Here is a 24,983-nt window from a genome sequence, read left to right as displayed (position 1 = left end):
TTTGTCATTTCTCAAAACTGCTCCACCACCTCAAAGTCAGACAACAAAGCTCTGGCTGCAGATTGCAACTCTTTTTTCATGAATTACTACATCCAGCTCCTATGTGCCCTTTCTCTCTCTGTTCTTTCTCCCCTCTCCTAGCTTACCTCGTCTTTGTCCAGCTCAGGCACCATGGTCAGTTGCATTAGCCCTACTGTGACCACTACTCTTAATCTCTTTGCTCCATATTCCTCCCCACTCACCACTGATATCACCAACCACGTTACTGCTCCTACTCCAGGGCGCCCATGGGCTATGTAGGAAGCTCTTGGTGCCAAGGTCTCTGCCCTTTCTGACACCTCCTTTCTATCAGCATTTAAAACAAGGGAAGATAACCCGCATTCACTTCTGGGTCTTTCCCTCTTTCTTTACACTCCTCACAGCCAAGTATCTGCAAAGAGCAGTCTCCCCACGCTGCCCCCACTGCCTCAAGCTCTGACCCACCAATGGTGGTGCATCCTGCACAGTCCAGTATGATAGTCACTGGTCACACGCAGCTACGTAAATGAAAATCAACAAAAATAAGGAGAAGCCAGTTTACAGAAACCACATTTCAAGTGCTCCACAGCCCCACGTGGCATAGACATGGAGCACTTCCACCACTGCAGGAAAGTCTATTGGATGGTGTTGGTCTATGCCACTCCCAAAAGCTTGCTCCTCATTCTGGTCCTCCTGCTTTAAAAACATCGCCCATGTATCACATGATCCAAACCTTTCATAAGGCACTGTCACTGTGGATTCCTCCCTCTTCGATGCTTCAGTCTGTACACTTCCATTCAGGGACTAGGCCTTGACACTTTTCCTCTGTCCACATCTCCCCATCTTGGTGGCCAGCATCCTCACATGGTTCTCTGTCAGCTCCTCTGTTATACCAGTGGCTTAATATTCAGTTCCCACATTCTCTATGTGGCAGACAGTAGGCCTTTCTAAAAATGCACAATGGATCTTATCCCCATGTTAAAGTCCATCAATGATTTCATTTGCCTTGGGGATAAAGGTCAACCCTGTCAACAGCGCAGCAATTCTTTCTGATCGTGTCCTTGACAGCCATCCCCTCCAGCCACAAGGGCTTCCTGCAGCCCCCAAACAGGCTTCAGCCTTTGTTCACTTCCAGGCTTTTGCTCCTTTAAGTCCCTCGGTCTAAAGCACTCTCTCCTTTTTGCTAGCAAGGTAACTCTTCTGCATTCTTCATGCTTCAGGTTACTATCACATTCTTTCACCCACACTCCCATCCCCAACCCCAGGTCGGGTGGCTCTCGCACACATCCACCCTACACCTCTCTACTGACTGCATCTCCAGTTTCATCACACTGAACTGTGAGGTCCTTACCATCACCCATTACCCAAGCGGGGCCAAGCACAAAGCTTGACAATGTCTTGAAATCTGATTTCTCGGTTGGTCCTTCATTAACTGTAGTGGTGGTTAATCTCATTGGGTGCTGCAGGAAATGGAATCGGGCCCAGTGCAAAGACTTCTCTGATAAGCCACTTTTAATTAAAAGATGAAACTGTGGCATATCCTTCTACAGCTGTTTTCTAAACTCTGATGTGTGACCCAGTTGGACAATACAATCAATATAGTTGGTCATGACCCACTATTTTAAAAGAATGAAATAGAATAGAAAATATCAGAGCACATCACACATATTAAGGGTGAATATTTTTCATGAAGTCTTTGCTTCAGTTGTATTTATTCATATGAATGCACTGGGCCACAATATAAAGTTCATCTCTTGCTATAGATTATAATCACAGAAGTTGCAAAATACTCGTTTAGATAATGTTTGAGCTTTAGAGCAACATACAGTGATCTTAATGGTGTCACATTACACATGCTGTATAATTTTCCATTTCTGTCTTCAAGTGTCTCATAATTTTCATTATTTTCATTTTGAAAACAACTTGCAAATTTTTCTTACATTTTGTGTTATCAAAATTATTCTGAAGGTTATTTTTTACTCACTATATTGAATCCTCAGCATGTGTTTAGAGGTACAAAAGACCTCTGTAGTAATCCCATAAATGGAGGGCTTTTTGTTTCTCTGTTCAGCTCCTAAAGGAATTCCCTAAGAGCAATGCTGGGCTCACTTGCCTGGGTATGGTTCATGAAGCTCTGAACACATTAGATGCTCAATAAATGTCAGTTTGTTGAGTGAATGTGTATGTAGAATGGAAGTAGTGAAAGTGAAAAAGTGAAAGTCACTCCGTTGTGTCCGATTCTTTGCGGACCCATGGACTGTACAGTCCATGGACTTCTCCAGGCCAGAACACTGGAGTGGGTAGCCGTTTCCTTCTCTGGGCATCTTCCCAACCCAGGGATCAAACCCAGGCTTCCCCACTGCAGGTGGATTCTCCCCCAGCTGAGCCACCAAGGAAGCCGCATGTGGGATGGTTTCACCATTTTCAGAAATAAGGGTCTCCAACCTGCTACCTGATATTACACATTCATCTGTCCATCCACCTAACCAGGGTGGAATGGGGGGCATCACCACACATGCATTTTCTATCCTCCCAGTGATGAGAGAAAAAAACTCCACCATAATTAGTACCCTGTGTAGTTGGCTCTAAAGGCCACTATGAATTCTAGGAAGGCCTAAAATGTTTTAGTTTGAATTACAGTTGAACTTGTTTGCACTGGGTATTACTATACCTGGTTACTATTTCTGGTTCTATTTTCCATGAACCAGAAATAAGACAAAGATGCTGTTTAAGATTCTCCATTTATGCATATATATGGAATTTAGAAAGATGGTAACGATAATCCTGTATGTGAGACAGCAAAAGAGACACAGATGTATAGAACAGTCTTTTGGACTCTGTGGGAGAGGGAGGCGGGGGATAATTTGGGAGAATGGCATTGAAACATGTATAATATCATATAAGAAATGAATCGCCAGTCCAGGTTCGATGCAGGATACAGGAAGCTTGGGGCTGGTGCACTGGGATGACCCAGAGGGATGGTACGGGGAGGGAGGTGGGAGGGGGGTTCAGGACTGGGAACACGTGTATACCCATGGCGGATGCATGTTGATGTATGGCAAAACCAATACAATATTGTAAAGTAATCAGCCTCTAATTAAAATAAATAAATTTAAATTAAAAAAAAAAAGATTCTCCATTTATCCCAACGATGTGGACTGACAGTGATTAAGAAGATTCCCAGGTCTTGTCATGGACATGGCAAAAGAGGTCACAACCTGGACTGGAAGTGATTTGCTACAGGCAGAGCTAGGGCAGATGTCAAGTATTTTCCATTCCCCAGGGAGGGCCTCATCTTATTAATGGATTTAAGGGTGAATATTTTTCTTTCACATAGCAATTATATAGAATATAATCTCATTATGAAAGTAATAACATTTTTTCATTCAAATTTTAAAAATGAATTTATAAAATATCATTTATAGCCTCACTATTCAATTATAATAGCTGATACCATTTTCTTATCTAGCTTTCCAGTATTTTCCCCTATATATATATCCCTGATAGCTCAGTTGGTGAAGAATCTGCCTGCAATTCAGGAATCTGGGTTTGTTTCCTGGGTCTTGAAGATCTCCTGGAGAAGGTAAAGGCTACCCACTCCAGTATTCCGGCCTGGAGAATTCCATGGACTGTATAGTCCGTGGGATCGCAAAGAGTTGGACATGACTGGGACTTTCATGTATACTTTAAAAACATTTGCATATACAATATAGACCTCTTTCTCCCTCCACTTACCATGTACCCTTTCCAAGTTTATCAATATTTTTCTTTCCAGTTTAAAGGGGTACATAAATCCTACTGAAATTAGAACCCATAATGGATTTAACTAATTCCCTGCTGATGGATGTTTGAATTGTTGCCGATTTTTCACTTTTGTGAATATTTTTATAAACATTTCTATAGTTAGTCTTTGTGCTCATTCAGGTTATATACTATTTGGAATGAGAACTTTTTATTCTGAAGGTATAGGCCATGGTTATCTTCCTTTCCATTTTTATTTATCACTTAATATTCACTAAGGAAGACCACAGCCTTATCATTTCAAGAAAAAAAATGTCATCCTATCTTGATCTTGGCCTTGATAAAGGGAGTTCATAAAGCAGCAGTGTGGTCCACAGAGAGAAGGTTTATCTGATTGGCTTTTCCAGCTTCTCCTCAGCTGGTCCCAGCACTCCAGGAGAACCATGGGCTATTCCCATCTTAGACTTAATTCCTTCTGTCCATACCAAACTACAGAATATAGGCTTTATAGCATGAAGGTCATATTTGCCTTATCCTAGAAACCCAAGGTGGAGAAGGCAATGGCACCCCACTCCAGTACTCTTGCCTGGAAAATCCCATGGACGGAGGAGTCTGGAAGGCTGCAGTCCATGGGGTCGCTACAAGTCGGACACGACTGAGTGACTTCACTTTCACTTTTCACTTTCATGCATTGGAGAAGGAAATGGCAACCCACTCCAGTATTCTTGCCTGGAGAATCCCAGGGATGGGGGATCCTGGTGGGCTGCCGTCTATGGGGTTGCACAGAGTCGGACACGACTGAAGTGACGTAGCAGCAGCAGCAGTAGCAACAGAAACCCAAGGTAAATAAACTAAATCAGTTTGGAAAAATTTAAAGGATGCGAAGTTTCCATTTGGGAAGCATTATGAGAATACCTCTCTCCCCAAGCTGGCAGGCCCATAAATGAAGCATTTCACAAGCTGCTCATGGGTTGCTTAATGAGGGTGCCCAATGACACCATCAAATTCCTTTCTTTTTGGTTCCTCACTTTTCTTCCTTGTGCCAATGAAAATTCAGTGTGGCACGAAGGCACAGTTAATACCAACAAAAACTCTGTGATATCCAGGGAGTGTGCGAGTGTAGGTCTAAACCCTGAACAACATTTAACAGACCTTTCTCTTGTTATCAAAATTAAACTTCATAAGAAAAAAGACAACTCAAGGGATGATTCCAGTGATCTGTACTCACCTGGTCATGATTGCACTCATATATGCACTCACCTGGTTATAAGCATCTGATTCATTACTGAGGGAATAAAGAAAGAATACGTACCCAACAAACGGAGGAGGAGAAAAAGAACTCCCAGGGCGTATGATTTGAGTTCAGGGCTGACTGTCCTACATGCAAAGAGATGAAGAGGAAAAAAGAAAAGATTCTTATCGCTTCACTTTAATTAACAGACCCCAGAGTCATTCGCTGCTGTCCATCAGAGCCCTTCCTTAGAAAATTATTAATGGTTTTGTTCTTTTGCTTTTTTCACCTTCCCTGCCAAAAGTCTGAAAAATCACTGCATCTGCAGGGACAAGATAAGTTTAGGAATTTAGCAGTGTTTTTTATTAACTAAAACTAGTCATTTGAAGGATGGAATGCAAATTTGTTCCCAAAGTCTTCATTCAAAGGCATTTTGCGTTTGCCGGCATGGGGAAACATCTTAAGTTGGTGGGTACATGTATCAGGGGAAATATCAATGGGGAAGACAGTTCCCCTTATGCTACTCAGATAGGCCAGAACCATAAACACCTCTGTCATTCTGCATCATTTTGCGAAATCAACCAGACTAGCATGGGTTGGTTCCCTAGATGGACCACTTGTGAAACAGTCCATTCATCTGTATCCAGCTTTGGTACCTTTTAAACTGGAAAGGTGCCTTTATTTGGCCTTCCCAGGTGGCTCAGTGGGAAAGAATCTGCCTGCAGGAGACGTGAGTTCGGTCTCTGGGTCAGGAAGACCCCCTGGAGGAGGAAATGGCGACCTGTCCCAGTATTTTTGCCTGGAGAATCCCATGGACAGAGGAGCCTGGTGGGCCACAGTCCACGGGGTCACAAAGAGTCGGACACGACTGAGCGACTAACACACACACAGCTTTATATGGTCACATGCCTTTGTTTTGAACTGACTCAGTGCCCCTGGCTTTGGTTTACCCACAGCAGTCCCTGAGCACGATCTTTTCAAACATTTTCTAGAACATTCTCACACTGTCTGGGATAAGAGTGACAGGAGGGGGGGTTGGAAATGATGACTGATTCCAAGTAGAGAGGCCCTCACAGCTAGTCACAGGTCTCCTCTGTCAGGCCTCTTACTCTAGCAACTAGTACTGACTCAATGCTTGTCTTTCTCCTTGAGGCCAAGGACTATTTGTGTCTTATTCATCATCAGTGTGGTGTGTGACACACAGCAGATGCTGAGTAATAAAACACAAACAAACAAACCAAAAAACAAGAGGCTGGGGACTTCCCTAGTGGTTTGGTGGTAAGAATCTGCCTTCCAATGCAGAAGTCGCAGGATCGACCCCTGGTCAGGAAACTAAGATCCCACGTGCCATGGAGCAACTGAGCCTGTGCGCTCTGGAGCCCGAGCCCCGCAACTAGAGTCTGTATGCCACAACAAAAGACCCCTGATGACACATCTAAGGCCTGACGCAGCCAAATAAATCCTGAAAACAGAGAGCCCAGTGCTGGCCCCTACGTGACTCATTAAATAGCCGGTATCCTCACACCTGTGGATGTCCTGAGTGCTGCTGTTGGCAAGTATGCTTCTGTTTGGAGTAAGAGTGGAAGTGGGCCCACTGCTCTGGGATGGGACAAGGGCTGGTGCCCATAATCTGGGTTGTGGCTCAGACCGTCTGTGCCCTTGTGTCTGCCTAGAACATCTGTGATGGCACGTACCTCCAGCCGGCCCCAGCAGTGTGGAGCTATGAGGTGCACAGGGCCCCACCTAGGTCATTTAGGCCATCTGTTGCTGGTCCACTGAAAGGGAATCACATATTTCCTGAAAATCTCCAAGAGCTGTTTATCAAGCTGAGATTTGGACACGATTCAGGTTTCGGCTGACTTTCTGTGTTTGGTCTGCAGCCACAACTACTGAGCTGGGTTTTTGCAGCAGAGTCAAGGGCAGAGAAAAAAGGGGACCAGTCATTGCTAAAGGCTGTAAGGGTCATTTTTCTTGCTTTTTGGTGCCTTTTGTGTGTCAACTGGTACAATACAACTTCATGGGAATTCCTAGCAACAAAAATAATGCAGCCACCCCAAACCCATGCCTGAGATCTGATGGGTTTTATCCAGTGCATATTATATCTAATCCATTCTCCATATATAAGTTAAAGTCAACAGTTCATTTCATAAACACTTCTCACATTCTTAAGAATTTTCATTATTCCACTGAGCTGTGGGACTATAATTTAACTCACTATTCCAATTCAGATTTTTCTGCTATTATAGTTAACACTGTAATAAAAATCTGTCTGCATTGAGCTTTTCTTCTCGTAGAGTATTTTCTTAAGATAAGTGGCAAGGGGTAGGGTTACCTCATTAAAAAAAAAAACAAACTGAACGTTTTTATGGCTCTTGAACTCATATTTGCCACCTTGCTTTTATGAAAGGATCAGTATATTTCTCAATGGCAGCAGAAAGGTGTGACTTTACCTGTTTTGTTAGAGCCTTGCTTACAGAACTGGGTGTGAATTTTTAAAAATTATTTTTTCAAATTTAACAAGTATAAAATGGCAATTTGCTATTGTACCATTATTGCTTCTGCACATTGAAAAAGCTTTGCTAAAAACTTTAAAACATAAGTACTTTGTATAAATCCTTTTCCTTGTGAATTCTAACCAAGATCAGGAAATGTAGTAGACACAGAGAGGCTGGATAAAGCAGCTGCAAATGTTACATACCAGGGCTTCCCTGGTGGCTCAGTGATAAAGAATCTGCCTGCCAATGCAGGAGATATGGGTTCAGTCCCTTGGTCAGGAAGATCTCTCAGAGAAGAAAATGGCAACCTACTCTGGGATTCCTGCCTGGGAAATCCCATGGACAGAGGAGCCTGATGCACTACAGTCCATGGGGTCACAAAAGAGTTGAATACTTAGCGACTTAAACAACAATAAAATGTATATTTGTACAGGCTGCATCCAAGCATTTCATTCCTACTTTTATGTCCAGCCCTTGGGATTGAATTGGTTTGTTTGGATAACCACATCCCGGCTATCTGTGCTTAGTACCACTTCCTCTGTAAAAGATGGTCACCAGACATGAAGCCTGCCTCTTCTGGGTTCCTCATGCAAATCTAGATAACTTTGCAACTGTGTAAGTTACTCAGAAAATTACTCAATAATTCACCTTTAAGACACCTCACCCACCCACCATGATAGTTCCCAAGAAACGGGGAAACACAGAATTATGGCTGACTCTCTCCAATTATCCATCTATACAAAAGCAGTCACTGCTTGCTTCCACGGAGCCACTCAGCACTGCATCATACCTTGTCAATGACCTGTTATATCTTTACAGAGTTTGCACACACATGGTCTCAGCAGGACCCAGCCCACTGCAGGAGGCAGGCAGGACCATTGACATCACCTCCAGTTCCAGATTCAGAAACAACACTGAGCCCAAGGTCATACTACGAATCAGTGCCCTGAGACAGGAGCCAGACACGGGGACTTGGCTATTCCCACGCCATTTTCATTTCACTCCAACAGTGTTGCTCTTTGCAAGTATCAATGAAAGACTGCAGTACCTTTCAAAATTACCTGCAGAGTCTGTTCCTGGTAGGACATGAAAGTGCAGTGTTTTCTCTTGGGCTGTGCTTTCTACTTTTGGCGTGAAAGTTCAAAGTGTTAGTCGCTCAGTCATGTCTGACTCTTTGCAACCCCACAGACTGTAGCCCACCAGGCTCCTCTGTCCATGGGGATTCTCCAGGCAAGAATACTAGAGTGGGTTGCCATTCCCTTCTCCAGGGGCTCTTCCCAACCCAGGGATTGAATTCAGGTCTCTTGGATTGCAGGCAGATTCTTTACTGTCTGAGCCACTGGGGAAGCCTTACTTTTGCTGTGAGGTTTCCATCAAACATAACTGATTCCTATCAGCCTAGGGAAGCTGGCTTGCAAGACTCATACAGTCCCCAGAGCTCTGATTTCTGGGAGAACTGCAGACACACAGCAGGGAGGGAGGTGGGGCGGGGCGGCTGGCTCTCCGGTCCCTGGGGCTATGCTTACCTGATGAGGATGATGACCGAAGGCGTCTGAGCCATGGCCCCGATCATGCTACAGACACACATCACACACAGGAAGGTGAGGAAGGCCTCTTGACACCCAGGACTGGGGCATTTTCCAGGAATCACGGTCGCGTTCTCAGGTGGGATGGTCATGAGGCATGCACAGCCAGTGAGATTCTGGAAGGGAAGCAGTCAGCCCTGTTAACTGGGGCTATCTCCCTTCTCCAGATCTAAAGCCATCCATCAGCTGGGTCTGTCACAGCCTGATTATGCATTCTGGAGCATTTCAATAATTAGGCCTGAATCAACGAATTAGCTTTTTTGAAGGAGGCTGCAAGACACATGCAAAATAAAGGAATATTTATGGGGAGAAGAGCTGATTTCCCCGTCTCCTGTGTATTTCATTTCTATGCCCCAGAATTCCTCGATAAGCCCACACTGTAGACAAACGCGTTGCCCAACCCCCACACAATTAGAGAGGAAATCGTGCTTCCACAATGTGATAAAACACTGGCAAATTAACAATGTAATCACTTGCCAATTTGTCCTCTCTTTTGTGCAGTTATAATTACACTGAAGTGTATTGAAAGAAGTAAATCAGGTAACCTGCATACGGTTGCTGGTTCACTGCCCACCATGGCACCTGGAACAAAGCATGTGTGCTGTCATGCGTGAAGCTGCTGGGCTAGTGGGGCCGTGAGAGGGGGCTGGCTAACGGGAGACTTCTCGAGTGGCTGAGAGAGCAAAGAGGGTGCAGAGATGGCAGGGAGCTGAGAGCGGATGGTGGGGAGTGAGCTGGAGACCAGCGAGATACATTTATTAATATATGATCAGAGAGGAGAGAGCCAAGCAGCTGCATTCCATTTGATCTTCGGGTGGATTCTTGCCCAGCTGCCCCGGCTCCCCAGCATGGTCCTGGCTCATGCTCCAGAGGAGTTTCTGATGGTGAAGGGAGAAACAAGGGTGCAGGGAAAGGCAGCGCTAGCTAACAGCCAAGCCAATTAAGGTTTGATAATAATAGTGCAGAGGTCTTTAATGAATACAAAATGAAAACAATCATAAATGATTCATTGCCTTTCTTTCCAGGGCTGCTTGGCTCTCAGAGCACATACTGGGGTAAATCTTCCTGAGGGTCAAACAAATCCTCTTTGGTTTTTACGTGCCCTCTCCTCAGCCCGTCTCCCATCCTTGCACCTCTCCTCCTCCCTCTCCCTTTCTTTCCCCGCCAGACGTAACAGACTGGGGCTCCATCCTGTATGACTGTGCCCCACAAGAAGCTTTTACCCGTGGGAAGGAGGGGGAGACACAGGGTGGGGCTGGACCCCTCTTCTTAAGCCATCTTCCGACAGCAGGTGCTTTTGTATAAATGGCCCCATTACAGCACCCAGGGGCATCTCCTGTGGTGAAAGGTGCTGAGGCTCAGCCCCTCTGTCTCTTTGCACACATCTCTGCCCAGAGAAATCACAGATCTTCAAAACCCAGTACTGACATTTCATTTGGTTGCAAGGCCTCCCCAGTTGCCCCCATCTGAGCTGGCACTTCCCTCCACGGGGACACACTCCTCACCCCATAGCAGAGACCCTTGCTATCCTTCTGGAGGAGACCTTAAGCTCCTGGGATAAGAACGCGTCGTTTCTGTGATCTATCGAGCACTGTCTTATAACAGTGCTGAGACGCAATAGAGGAAACTCAGCAGGTGGTTTTAGGATGCGAATGGGAACAGATCTTCCTCTACTTTTATCAGGAAACAGGGCTTCTCCCTGAAAGAGCCGATTCACTGGAAGAACCCCTGATGCTGGGAAAGATTGAGGGCAGGAGGAGAAGGGGCAACAGAGGATGAGATGGTTGGATGGCATCACCGACTCAATGGACATGAGTTTGAACAAACTCTGGGAGATAGAGGACAGGGAAGCTTGGTATGCTACAGTCCATGGGGTTGCAAAGAGTCAGACATGATTTACTGACTGAATAACAAACAAGGGCTTCTCCTCAACTTAAAATGAAAATGCCACTTCCCTCTCTTCTGAGGAGAGGAAACTGATCCTTCCTCTTCCCACACCCTGAATGCTGAAGCTAAATTTTTCCAGCTGTTCATGCTCACTACCTCCCTGCTCTTGACTCACTCCACCTGGCTTAGATTCCTACATGCAGCGATCAGATCAGCTAAGCTCACCAGTGACCTCCACAGACGACCCCTCCATCCACTTTTCTCTCCTTGGAGCCCCTTGAGTGCGTGCCTGTGACCCACTGCCTTCATGGCTTCCACGGCTCACTCTCTGGTTTCCTTCTTCCCTTTTGCATTTTCCTTGCTGGCACCTGCCCCCTCTCCTACTTGAAAATGCCAGAGCTCCTTGGGGCTCTGGTCCAGATTCTCTTCCCTTCTCACCCTGCACTTTTCCCTAGATTGTGTTACATCCATGTGCTTTCTGATGGAGCTCCCCAGGTGGCGCTAGTGATAAAGAACCTGTCTGCCAATGCAGGAGACGTTAAGAGACACGGGTTCAATCCCTGGGCCAGGGAAGATCCCCTGGAAGAGGGCATGACAACCCACTCCAGTGTTATTGCCTGGAGAATCCCATGGACAGAGGAGCCTGGCAGGCTACAGGCCATGGGGTCACGCGGAGTCAGACATGACTGAGCAACTGAGCATGCATGCAGATGGTTTCTGATGACTCTCCTAAATTTCATCTCTAACTCACACCCGTCCCAGACCCACCCGGGATGCCCCTTCCTAAGCCTCTGAACATGCTGAGACATCAAAACCAACTCCAGGATGAGCGCCCTGTAGGGGATTCTGTGCTGGCATCTTGGCACTACTCTACGGTCCAGGGCGGGGAACCATCTCCTTAGGATTCCCGTCCCTGCACAACGAGAGCTGGACCAGAGGAAACACAGAAGAGATTCGTAAGTGAGGCAGGGGTCAGATGGTCAGACCTGGGGACAGACAAATGCGGAGGTGCCCAGGAGGAGCCGGTTGGCCCTACCATCACTGTGTGCACCCACCTTCTTTTCTGACCACCCTGCTGACAACAGAGGCCCTGTGCCCACCTCTACTGACCTGGATGCAGTCTTGCTGACGTCCCTGAGTGCCCCCTTCATCTCACTGAGCAGCCCGCTGGGCACAGCTTCTGGGGAATTTCCCATAAGCCTCAGCCTGCCCACCTGAACTGATACTTCTGGGGGTGTGGTGACTTTCCTCCAGTCCTTCATCTCACTTCTTCCAGATCCCAATTCCCCAACTCTGCCACGCTACATAAGTTCTATTTCCTATACTAAACCCTGTACTTCCAAAAGACGTGTGGGTGCTGTTTTCCTGACCAAACCCTGACAGATATATACGCTCCCAGCCCCCATGTCCTTTCCTTCCACATCTCTTATCTTAGAAATGACAAACTCTATAGAAATGTGATGGTAAATTCTCGACCTCCCCCATACTCCTATGTCAAAGCCTCCTCGTCACCATAAGGCTAATAAGGACAGAAACCACTGTGGTTTTGATTCCTGACTTATCCCTAGCTCGAGAGGACAGTACTGAATGAATGAATGAACCCTCAAGGTCCGTTCGTTTTACCACATCCTAAACAACTAAACAACAAAGACAAAACATCTCTCAAACCCTGCCCTAGTTCAAACCACCCCATCCTTTTCTCTTTGGTCCCTCCTGTAGCCTGTGAGGAAAAAGCGATTTGGGACTGGGGTCCTTAGAACCACGTGGACTCAGAGAGTGCTCAGGTAGAAACAGGAAACTGGCCCATCCATGAGGAGCTGGCTTAGAACTCAGACCCCGGGAACTGAGTTCTGACTCTTGTAGCCTTTAGGACTGTGAGGTGATCAGTACCCTTTGAATGAACTGCGTGACTGGTGAGCTCTGTTTAGTTTAATGAGTACTTTGTAATTGGAACCTACACCCAGTCTTAGATTTCTGCTCTGCACCTGGGCTATGGCTCAGCTGTATTCCATTTACCATAAGAGGAAACTGCCTGGACTGCCTCTGCTCTGAGATGTGAAAATCCCCTTCTGAAGAGGGTCTTCCCTTGATCGGGCCGCGATCGTGGCCCTACTGGAATGGTACAGAAATAAGATGCCTTTATGTCAGTGACTACCCAGTCCATATGGTCCAGGTAAGGCAAACTTGTCCAGGAAGGCACAATCCCGTGAATGGTGTGAGTGAACGGCGGGGCCGAGCCATCCTGGGATGTGCAGCCAAGGCATGGGGAGGGGTGAGAGCACAGAGCCAGGGAGAATGGGACAAGAATGGACCCAGGGCAGGCCGGGTGGCTGGACAGAAATGAGGCCCCTGTTGGGCTATAGGTGCTAGGAGAGGGGAGAATGGGCCCGTGATCAGTGGCGATACTGGCTTGCCCTGGTGCCAAGGAGAGATGCTGGAAATGGATGTGCATGCATGCTCAGTTGCTCCATTCCTGTCCGACTCTTTGTGACTCTATGGACTGTGGCCCGGGCTCCTCTATCCATAGGATTCTCCAGGCAAGAAAACTAGAGTGGCTTGCCATGCCCTCCTCCAGAGGATCTTCCTGACCCAGGGATCAAACCCATGTCTCCTGCATTGCAGGTGGATTCTTTATCCACTGGCCACCTGGGAAGCCCCCTGAAAATGGATGGGTCCCTCCCAAAGGACCTAGGCAACTCTGTACTCATTTATTCAGATTAAACCTATTTGAGATGAGCTGTGAAAGAGGCTGGGGAGGAGGTAAGCGCTAGTGATCTGAGTGGGAACTTGGATGGGTTTCCCTCTTGGTTACAAGAGTCAGTTCGACAGGATGAACAGAAAACGCAGGTGGTCCGGAGGCCTAGGGTACAGGCTGGAACATTCCTAGGACCCTGCCCACAGAGAAACCAAGGGTAAATGCTAAGCATAAGTCTGAAGGCAAGGGATGGAAAAGGTCCTTTATTTGGGCCCAGGTGATACAAGAGACTGCAGATTGATCTAGAATCTTCCCTCCTGATGTCCCAGTGTGGTGGAAATAATTATCACGGGGTACATGATTGGAAGAGAGGACTTTCCAGCACTGGGGCTTCACCCTACGATCCCAAGCGAGCAGGGAGGAGTAGGACAGGCCTTTGCTGATATTGACTGGGCACGCAAGTTAACTGAGACCTGCGAGAGCCCCGATCACTGGAAAGCCTGAAAATACAGAGACAACCTGGGCAGCATGGGCTCAGTGCACAGGAGTCTAAGCAAACTCCAGGAGACAGAGGAGGACTGGGAAGCCTGGTGTGCTGCAGTCCATGGCGTCGCAAAGAGTCGGACACGACTGAGCGACTGAACAGCAGCAACCTGGGTATGAGGGAAGGAGAGGCTTGTTGGTGGGGATCTGATTCTCACCCTGTGTGTATGCAACAGTCCAGAATGCAGGTGGACCTTGGCAACTGCCTGCCGATGACCACGTCCTGCATAAAGTGGCAGCCCCCCTAGTGCTGTCCTTGGCAGCCCCCAATATATTTAACTATGAAGAAAGCACATTAGGCTCCAGGAAAGGAGTTTACCATTCCTGACCTGGCAAATGTCTGGTTTTCCATCCGCATGGCAAAGGAACGTCTTCCCAGTCTGCCATTCTCTGGGGGAGAAATGATGTGAGAGTTGGAGTCTCTGCCTGGTACCATGTGTGGGTGGCAGGACCAGGCTTTCCTATCCTGAGAGATCTCGTTGATAATTAGATGGCCCCATTGCACACAGAGGAGCTGGCCTGACAAGAATTGGAAGCAGTGCTGGTGACCTGGCGGACAGGGTGGGATTAGCTCGGAAATTCTACGAGAATTTATCCTACAGGCAGACTTGCCCGGGCATAGAATGATGTAAGTCCAACTCCAGTCCCAACAGTGCCTGCAGGAACTAAAGTTTTGCATCCACCTGAATGACCATCAATAGGGGTTGGTTAGATACACACCAGTAGGCTCACACAATGGAAGATTATGCAGCTGCAAAAAGGTATCAGCATGCTCCTTACACACTAACATGAAAAAAGTCCACGATAAACTATTAACAACAAAAAAACACAAGTAACAAGCTACAGTACAAAACAGATAACCAACAAGGACCTACTGTTCAGCATGCTGCTGCTAAGTCACTTCAGTCGTGTCTGACTCTGTGCGACACCATAGACGGCAGCCCACCAGGCTCCCCCATCCCTGGGATTCTCCAAGCAAGAACACTGGAGTGGGCTGCCATTTCCTTCTCCAATGCATGAAAGTGAAAGTGAAGTTGCTCAGTTGTGTCCAACTCTTAGCAACCCCATGGACTACAGCCCACCAGGCTCGTCCATCCATGGGATTTTCCAGGCAAGAGTACTGGAGTGGGGTGCCATTGCCTTATCCCACTGTTCAGCATAGAGAACTAAATAGAGATACATGTTTTCTGTGTACTTTTTCTGTACACTTTACTGAAAATAAACATACTATAAATCATCTATACTTCAATTAAAGATAAACAAACAAGCTATTGAGAAAGTAGCATTGACACATATACATTACTGTGTATAAAACAGATAGCTAGGGAGAACTTGCTGCATAGCACAGGGAGCTCAGCTCGGTGCTCTGTGATGCCTGGGGGGTGGAGTGGGGGTGGAAGGGAGGGGATATATGTACATATATAACTGATTCATGCTATTGTGCAGCAGAGACTAATATAACATTGTAAAGCAATTATCCTCGGATTAAAATGGCAAAAATGATGACAAACAGTAAACAAACAGCTACAGAATAATACCTGGAATGTGCATGAAAACCCAGGAGCATATACAAGAAACTAATAGTAGTAATTACCTACTGGGCAGAGTCGTGGACCAAACAGCAGGTGAACAGGAGAGAGTAATGGAGAGGAGGAGTTCGCACTCCCTCCTGTTTATACTTCCTGGTTCTTGAGCCACACAAATGTACCCGCTATTCAAAAAAATTTAAAAACTCCAGAAGAAGAAATCAACAGAAGAAGGAGAGCACAGTCACTGAAAATTCTACTCTTGTTCTACATCCAGCCATTAATTTAAATTGAGAAATGTTTCTATTCACATGCAATGATGGGGATAAATAATTACAATAAAGCTGGAGACCATAAAAATAGAAAAATGACTCTCTCGAAGCTAGGATTCATTTTCCCATTGATGGAGGAAATCATTAGCATGCTATTTTGACAGCTCATATTACATGTACAAAATATTCCTCGGTAGTGTTTCTGAAGTATCTGGCAAATAAAGTTGTTTTTGTTTGGGCTTTTTCCCTCTGTATTCAATACTGAGGGATCAATTCTACTAATTGCACAAGTAAAACTAATCTCTGGGTTGAAAATGACATTTCTAAAATGGCAACCCACTCCAGTACTCTTGCCTGGAAAATTCCATGGATGGAGGAGCCTGGTAGACTACAGTCAGTGGGATTGCAAAGAGTCAGACACGACTGAGCAACTTCACTGACTTCACTAAGGGGACAGACAAGGGGGTGATGATGTTCTTTGTATTTTGAGGCTGTGAAAACTTGAATGTTTCTTTCTCAACGTCCTGAAATACTGATGTTGGTTTTCTTTCTGAAATGTATTCAGTTACCAGGAAAAAAGGGCTTCGCTGGTGGCTCAGTGGTAAAGAATCCACCTGCCAACACAGGAGACGTAGGTTCGATCCCTGGGTTGGGAAGATCCCCAGAGGAGGGCATGACAACCCACTCCAGCATTCTTGCCTGGGAAACCCCATGGACAGAGGAGCCTGGTGGGCTACAGTCCATGGGGTCTCAAAGAGTCGAACAGGACTTAGCGACTAAACAACAACAGCCAGGAAGTAACGGCAATTTCTATGAAAGGTAGGACCTGAGTCCTGTAGTTCAGAAGGGGGCAAGCCAGGGCGAGTGCTGACACACGCAGCGTCCGGCCCTGCTTCTGCCTGATGCCTGAGGTGGCAGAGGCCAGGGACGGTACAACAGCTGGGATGTCTTCCTTTGAATGATAACACACTCTCATGTGTCCTAGACTTTCACGGGATCTTTTTATGATTCAGCGAAGTTCCTCAGATCTTCTCCTGTCATTTATTACTGTCTTTTTGCAACTTAGAATCTCTTCACCTCACTGGCCCAACCCCAGCCGGTATTTCCAGGTGAAGACCTCAGAGCCTGTTGCAAAGAGCATCAGCAAGCAACCCATGTGCCTCTAGGCAAATGGGAAATTGAAACACGGCAAGAAGAAACGCACTTGCTTGTTCCCTGGCAGGGTCACTGGCTGAAGGATAACGGCCACGGAGGAAAAACTCTGTGATGAAAGCGAGACCTCCATCCACGCTTCACCGCGGTAACCTGCATCCCGTCAGAGCCTTAATGATCTCCTGCTGAGGGGCAGGGAAAGGGTTGCACTTTGGGGAGCACCAGGCTCACTCTCTGCTCTGGCATCCGAGGGGGAGGTGTGGGCAGAGAGGAGGGGAAGGATGGAGCTGCAGCTCAGACGGATACAGGCTCCTCCCTCTAGATTCTCCTCTTTCCTGACTCCAAACCAAAGCTTTGCCCATGTCACCAGGTTCAAGCCTCCCCACCATCCTGTGCTCATATTCATGCCATACTCAGGTGCCCTCCCATCCTATCCTCCAGGCAAACACCTACGCGTTCCCCATGGATGAAGGCCAGCCCTGAGACCCGCTGTCCTGAACAAGGAGCCCCCTGCACGCATCCAAAATGGGTAGCCACATCCCCTCCCTGCCATAGCACCTACTTGAGCTCCATTCAAACCAGTGCTCAATAAATCCCTGTGGCCTGGAGCGGGGCACAGATGAGTCGTCTATCCTTAGCCCTCCACAAGCTGCTGTGCCGGACTTGTACTGCCTTTGAACATTCCACTGGTGGCTGACAGAAGCCTTTTTCTAAGTCAATTATTCAGTACATCAGAAGGATACAACTTCCAGCAGTCAATCAGCAGCTCCCAACATGCTTTCTGTTGGAATAATTACTTCTGAGAGTGAAAGGGACAGAAACAATCTGGACAATATATTCCTGCCAAAGGAAGCTTAGAAAATTAAGTTGCCATCTTTTCCGTCACCCCTCCTGGGCACGTGCAATGAGAATTAGAAATTGTATATTAAATGCAATTCTGGAAACTTCCATTGCTATCACTCAAGGAGAAATGAGATCAGACAATAAAAAACAAAACCTCAAACCAGGGCAGGAAGGAAAGTCTCATATCAGGAAACCACTAACAGAACCAGATCTCCTAACAATCAGAGTGATTTCGTCGGTGATTTATTCACGTCTAATCGAGTTAGGGGGGATTTTCACAAGCCTGGATGGAAGCTGTCAAGTGGGGAAAGACAAGCACAGATGAGGTATTCGGTATTGAAATCTACAGTGGCCAGCCTACCTGCCTGCCAGTTGTGGTATTACCACCTGAGTTTCTCTGGGGCATGCTGAGGTTGGCACAGTCTCCAGCCAGGCATGCAGGAAGCCCAGGGCCTTTATCAGAGCTGTGGCTAACACTGGGAGTGCAAGGGTCCACAGCAGAACCTCATCTATGGATGTGGGTGCCTAGTGATGGGCAAGTGATGGAGATGCAGGTGAACATGGGCCGTGCGGTCTGGTGGAGGGGGGCCACCCTGCTGGGAGAGCAGGTGTTGAGGCTTCTGAGGGGACTGGCGGGGGGCGGGGAGCGGGGTGGTCAGTGCAGCCTCGGAAGCAGGGAGGAGGTGGGAGGAGGCTTCTCAGCTGTGGATAAGGATGTGTTAAGGACTGTCAAGGGCTTAGGGGAAGACCTGCCCTGATAAATAGCATGCACAGAGGTCCAGAGGTGAAAGAGAGCTGGGAACGCAGGGGGCACCCCAAGAAGCCTGACTGCATCAGCGGTTCTTCAAGAGTGGGGTGGAGTGGGGAGGCTGAGGTTGGAGAGGCAGCAGGGTCAGATTGTGAAGGCAGAACCCCGACTGAGGGGCGCACACGTGGAAAGCTCCTTTGAACTGGCGGAAAAGGCAGGCATACTAAAGAGAGAAGTCAGAGGGCGAGGGAAGACAGTGAGACTGCCGTGCAGCAGACCCTGCGTTTCAATGCCGGCGCCACCACGGTCTATGTGACCTCGGGCAAGGATTCCTCTGTAATCAGGGGATAACACCTCCTTCCAAGGTTGTTGTGAGGATAAGTGAGACAATACACACGGGACTGGGGGTACAGGTGACGGAATGGCTGTGCCCACACTGGGAGAGGACTCCAGCGGATGCAGGTGGAAAAAATACGAAAGGGGGAAAGAGGGATGAAGAAACCTCTAGCTTGAGGAAGAGTTTTTGGAGGGAGCTTGCAGACAAGAAGGGGCGAGGAAGAGGGAGTAAACATCCCAGGAATATAATCCACCCTTTTGGCATTTTCTCAAAATTCTTGAAAGTATTTTGAAATTGCTTTTTGCTCCTTTTTGGTTGACAGCCTGAGATTCCTCTGATCTTGGACCACGAGTGACCTGTGAAAGGCCCTGTCACCTGGCCCACACAGGCTCTCAGAGGAGCTTGCCAGTGTTGCAAGTTTCAGGGTTGTGGTTATTTTTAGGGCTGAACTGTCACAAAAGCCCCTTTCCAGGGTACGCATAGCTCTGTGACCCGAAAGCCCTCGTCCACCCACTGGAAGACGAGGCATCCAGAGACCTGCCTCTGTGGGGGGAGTGTGACTCCCACCCTAGCCCTGGGACTTTCTCATTCTCTGCCTGGTCATTGCAGGGGGGTATCACCTCTCTGCATTGCCTGCACCCCAGCAGACAATATGAGGCCTCTCATACTGTCAAGAAGAGGCAGGTGTCTGGGAAATAAACGATATATGTCCAGAGGGAATCGGAGACGCTTGCCCTCTGTTGATAATTGCATTCCACAGCTTGCTGCTTCAGCAGCCAGAAGCAAACCCGGGCCTGATTAAGCTCTTATTCAATAAGCCCCTCGTCCTGGGAAGAACAGGAGACACACATTTTTTAGACCTTTTTTTGGTCAGAGAATGCTCTGGAACAGACTGCTTTGGTCTCAGGACACAAGCCTATACTGAGTCAATGTCATTCTCATCACAGCACAGTAACCAAACTTGATTTATAATATAGCTTTTAGATATTAAAGTGTTAATGAAATTGTTGTCATGAAAAAGAATAGCTTGTACTTTTATTTTAACCATTCTCAAGGTCCCATCTCTTTTTAAAAATTCATTTCTACCCACTTAAGGAAACTGCCTTATCATCTACTTTAAAAAAATCAGTCCTTGCCCCCTCCACCCGAGGGTGATTTATTTTCTCTATAGAAAAATGTTAATAACTGGCCAAGAATCTAAATGTTAAATGTAAGGAAAAATGAGGTCTTTGGAAGTGAAAACAAATGATACAGTTTTCTTCCTTCAAAGAAATAGCTGCTCCCAAAAGACAGACAGTAAGTAAAGGGGAGAAACAAATGATGTCAACTCTAAGTTCCTTGAAAGCAGCCACTCAAGCCATCTTGTCTTTCTTTCCATCTCTGCATCTCCAGACATTTACAGAACACTTGTGGGCGCCAGGGCTCACTTAGGAAACTCACAGGTCAGGGCAGATGACAAACCCTTTTAACAGATCACTGCAGTGAAATGAGAAAGGTGCCTCCAGGAGAGACAGGTACCAAGACTGCAGAGGCAAGAAGCTCAAAGATAAAGGACGGCAGGGATGGTTTCACAGAGAAGGGGGCATTTGAGTAGGGTACTGATGGGTGAGTAGGAGTTGTCAGACTGGAGGAAGAAGTAGGAAAAGACACAAGTTGTATGGGGAAAGTGGAATACCCAACCTGAAAGGAAGCACAGCTGAAGAGCATGGTGGAGGAAAGAGTGCCTAGACATTATCTTCTAACTGATCAGAAAGGGTCCGATGCAGTGTTACTTAGGAGCTGAACAACTGGCAGTCCAGTGGTTAGGACTCTGTGGTCTCACTGCTGGGCCTGGGTTCAGCCCCTAGTCTGGGAACTAAGATCCTGCCAGCCACGTGGCATGACTGAAAACAAAACAATGAAATTCATTCTAGAATGCAAGGATGGTCCAATATTAGGAAACATATTTATACATCATGCTATGGACAGCAAGGAGATCAAACAATCAACACTAAATATTCATTAGAAGGACTGATGCTGAAGCTCCAATATTTTGACCACCTGATGCAAAGAGCGGGGTGTGGACACAGAAGGGCAGGTACAAGGTGGGATCAGCAGGACTAGGTGATCAGTCCCGTAGTCTCAGGTTTTCATGCAGAGAGTGTGGAAAGTTGCATGCAGGTTAAGAGTCAACTGTATAATTCATGTTGAGAAGGAAAAACCCCCAAAACAAATACAAGAACAAAAAAGCAAACCAAAAGAAATGGTAGTGGCAAGATGGAAAAAGGTGGGAGGCATCTAGCTGAGAAGATAAAGGCAAAGGAAATCGAGTACAGAAGATGTTGAATTAGCATTGCACAGTCTCAGGTACGGAAGAGGTCTTCCCGGATAAATGGTTCTAACCTTTCTTTCCATACTTCTGTTGATGGGGAACTCATTACCTGTGGTGTCATCATATTCCTAGCTTTGAACCATAATCTTTTCCTCTGGATCCATACAGCTTCCTTTGAATGTTTACTCTCTGTTAAAATTGCTCAATGACACTTTTTGGAAACCTATTTGATTTAGCACGAAGCAGCTGGATGGCCTGGCAGGCCTCCCATCCTTCTGATGGAGAACTCTCCACCAGAGCAAGGCACAGGCTGAGACAATTCACAAGGCAGGGACACAAACCACAGGACACATGTGGTTGCCCACTCTTATCCCTGACCTGGGGTTTTAAGCTACTCTGGCTGTCTGTGCTCCCCTGCCCCATCCCATCCCATCAGAAAATCAGCAATACCGTGCTGTTGCAGCCAGCAAAGCAGGCAGACAGGTAGGTGATGCCGTCCGCCCCGCACACTGGAGTGAAGGAATCGGTTTGGCATTCACAGTTTTTATTGCAGGACGAGTAGGGGTCCAGGGCCGAGCCAGGCGTTGAGCTGGAACAGAGAGGACAGGTGGAATCCATCAGAGAAAGGTCGTCTTCTTCTGGATCCCCATTGACAGCCCCCTGCCCTCTGGGGTCACAGTGCCCACTGTGGCCATGGTAAAGGGAAGGAAGGACGCTGGTGTTTGGACTGTGTGTGGATATACAGAGGATGCCTTGGCCAGTGTGCTTCCATCCTGCCTGTCTGACCTCGCAGGGTGGCAGACGAGCCTGGCTCAGTCTGACTTAATGTCACGAGAAAGCCTGGTGGCCTGCTTGGAGGAGGAGACTTGTGTGGAGAGGAACTGGTATCCTGCGGCCCAACCATGCTGCAGCCCTGATGCTCCAGACTGGACTCCCAGGGAGATGCAGAGGCTCACGTAGAAAAAGGAACAGCCATTGGTACTGGATTTTCCAGGCAAAAGTACTGGAGTGGGGTGCCATTGCCTTCTCCAACGGGATATATAAGGACTCTCCAAAATGCCCTCTAAGGACAGGTCTGATTCAGCTTCAGTTCAAAGTCTTGGGATAATAGATAGGAAATAAGATGTCCTGTAAGAGCTAAATTCCTTCCTTTCTTCCCTCCCTTCTCTCCTCCTCACCCCCCACACTTAACATGGGCTGGACCCTGAGATTACTATGTGAGTCTAAGGATAGCTTCTTATTGTTTAAGGAACTGTTGAAGTCTCTTCTATTTTATGGACTTCCTTGGTGACTCAGACTGTAAGAATCTACCCGCAATGCAAGAGACCTGGGTTCGACCCCTGGGTTGGGAAGATCTGGAGAAGGAAATGGCAACCCATTCCAGCATTCATGCCTGGAGAACCCCCATGGACAGAGGAGCATGGCGGGCTATAATCCTTGGGGTTGCAGAGTCAGACACGACTGAGCTACTAACACACATGCATACTTCTCTCTTGTATTATAAGCTGAATTTTAAAATAAAACCTATTTTTAATTTTCTATCTTCACCTAATTCCTAAAATCAAATGCCAAACATAGGCACTTGAGTCCTCTGGGGAGTGAGTGTCTGCCTGTCTCCCCAGTGCTCCCCTGGCCATCCTGGGAGACAGCCCTTAAATGGAATTCTGTCCTCTCCACCCAGAAGGTTCACATATATCCTTCAACACTGGGTGGAAGATGCAGAGGCATCATCAACTTCCAGGTCAGGGTCACTAGGGATGAAGCAGGCTCCATTAACCTACCCCGGAGAGAGGGTCTTGGCATCCCTGGGCAGGCATGGGATGGTGGGGCGGGTGTGTGTGTATGTGTGTGTGTGTGTGACCTTTCTGAGACTTACGAGTTTCCATAGGGAACAGTAACCCCAGCCACGGGGCCTGTGTCACAGCCCAGGAAGAGGAAGGAGACGTAGCAAGCGGTGGACACCAGGTTGACGAGCATGGCCATCCGAATGGCCCCAAGGGCAGACAGGCTGAGCTTCTTCACCAGGAGACCGCCCAGGAAGATGCCCAGACAGGCACACGGGATCGCAGTCATCCCTGGAGCAGAGCAGAGGGGCAGGAACCATTAGCCAGGGGAGCAGGGCCAGTCAACGCAGACACTGGGCACCAGCCCCGAGGCTGGGCCCTGCGTGAACAGAATCCCCCGTGACAATACTGCAGTGCCACTTCCTCCCCTGTACCCCGAAGTCTCTGCTTACAGCCTCATTTCTACCTACCCTCAAGGAGCCCACAGATAACTGGGGGGATACAGGCACGTAAAAACTCACAGTGATGAGGCATGTAAGTCATACACCTCTCATGCTAAGTGGGGAACCCTCATGGGAAACAGCCCCAGCTGGTGTGAGAACAACTGACAGGGCAGATGGGCTGAGAAACACACGTGCGTGTTAGCAATGTGCCCTCTGTGTGTTTCCCAGGTGGTGTGGGAAAGAGGGCTCAAGGTCAACTGGGGATTTTCTCTTCTTCAGGCAAAGAAGGGTCTGGAGGTTGTTTAAACAGAGGCCTCAGAACTCACCAACCTAGAGAGAGACAGTGTTTTAACCAGCCCCGCAACTTCTCAGGAAGTAGCATTGATCAAATCAATACATTTTGTAGCTCCTGGTGAGTAATTGGCATACATTTTTACCTCCCTCCCCAACACCTTCTTATAAACAGAGCTATCTGCAAGGCAGCAGGACCATAAACCTGCTATTTCTGATTCTCAGAGACTCAGGGCATCTTAGGAGGACCAAAGGATCCTAGGAGTTCCAATCTCGTTTGGTTTTGTTCTTATTCGTTTCATCTAAACTCAGCTTTAAACTATTGCATGTCATTTATCCACCATGTAGATGTGCATGGCCAATTTTCCAGTTTAGGCTGCCTCTTGCTTGCCAATCAACAGACCTCTAGGTCAATTGACTACATCAATCAGCTGGTATGTGCTAAAGGAATGCAAATTAATTTTAATATTCGGGTGAGAAAAGCATAATCAGGGAGGCTGAGCTCTGCAAAGAAAATAGCACAAGTCAGATTTTAAGAAAAACACAGTATTTTTGTATTATTTGACGTTCTTGGATTGTCTGCGCTTGGTTCTTTCTCATCCTGGTACAGACATGATCTTCAGGACCTCACCCCTACTTGCCTGTCTCTCCCCCATGCCATAGTGACTCCCCAACCATACCCAATTCTCTTCTCTCCCCCTGGAACAGACCAAATCCATTCAAGCCCCTAGTCTCTGCACGTGCTGATTCTTCTATAACATTCTGTTGTTGTTTTAGTTGCTAAATCATGTCTGACTCCTTGCGACCCTATGGACTGTAGCCCACCAGGCTCCTCTGTCCATGGGATTCTCCAGGAAACAATACTGGAGTGGGTTGCCATTCCCTTCTCCAGGGGATCTTTCAACCCAGGGATCAAACTTGTGTCCCCTGCACTGGCAGGCGAATTCTTTACTGCTGAGCCACCAGGGGAGCTCCCAGGACATTCTTACCCTATGCCTTTACCTGGCTGGGCCCTATCCTCACAGGGAGCCCAGGCCACCCCACCTAGAGCGACCCAGCAGCCCGTCTGAGGTTCCTTAC

At 47.4% G+C, this 24,983-nt stretch overlaps 1 protein-coding gene across 2 annotated transcripts in view; it reads right to left on the bottom strand.

The window, feature by feature from the left end:
* The window catches only part of SLCO3A1 (solute carrier organic anion transporter family member 3A1), a 374,786-nt gene that overhangs the window by 17,876 nt on the left and 331,927 nt on the right, over positions 1-24,983 (bottom strand). For both annotated transcript variants that reach the window (XM_086365341.1, XM_086365340.1), the window contains exons 6-9: positions 23,262-23,460; positions 21,836-21,974; positions 9,012-9,187; positions 5,072-5,136 (exon numbers count right to left, since the gene is read on the bottom strand). In XM_086365341.1, the coding sequence (XP_086221467.1) occupies positions 5,072-5,136; positions 9,012-9,187; positions 21,836-21,974; positions 23,262-23,460 (579 nt within the window). The remainder of the gene's footprint in view (positions 1-5,071; positions 5,137-9,011; positions 9,188-21,835; positions 21,975-23,261; positions 23,461-24,983) is intronic.

Source organism: Bos grunniens, chromosome 21, assembly GCF_055505025.1.
Source record: "Bos grunniens cultivar Pamir isolate PY7600 chromosome 21, Bosgru_T2T1.0, whole genome shotgun sequence".
Lineage (NCBI taxonomy): Eukaryota > Metazoa > Chordata > Mammalia > Artiodactyla > Bovidae > Bos > Bos grunniens.
Note: the sequence above shows the minus strand (reverse complement) of the source record. Positions and strands in the feature narration are given on the sequence as shown.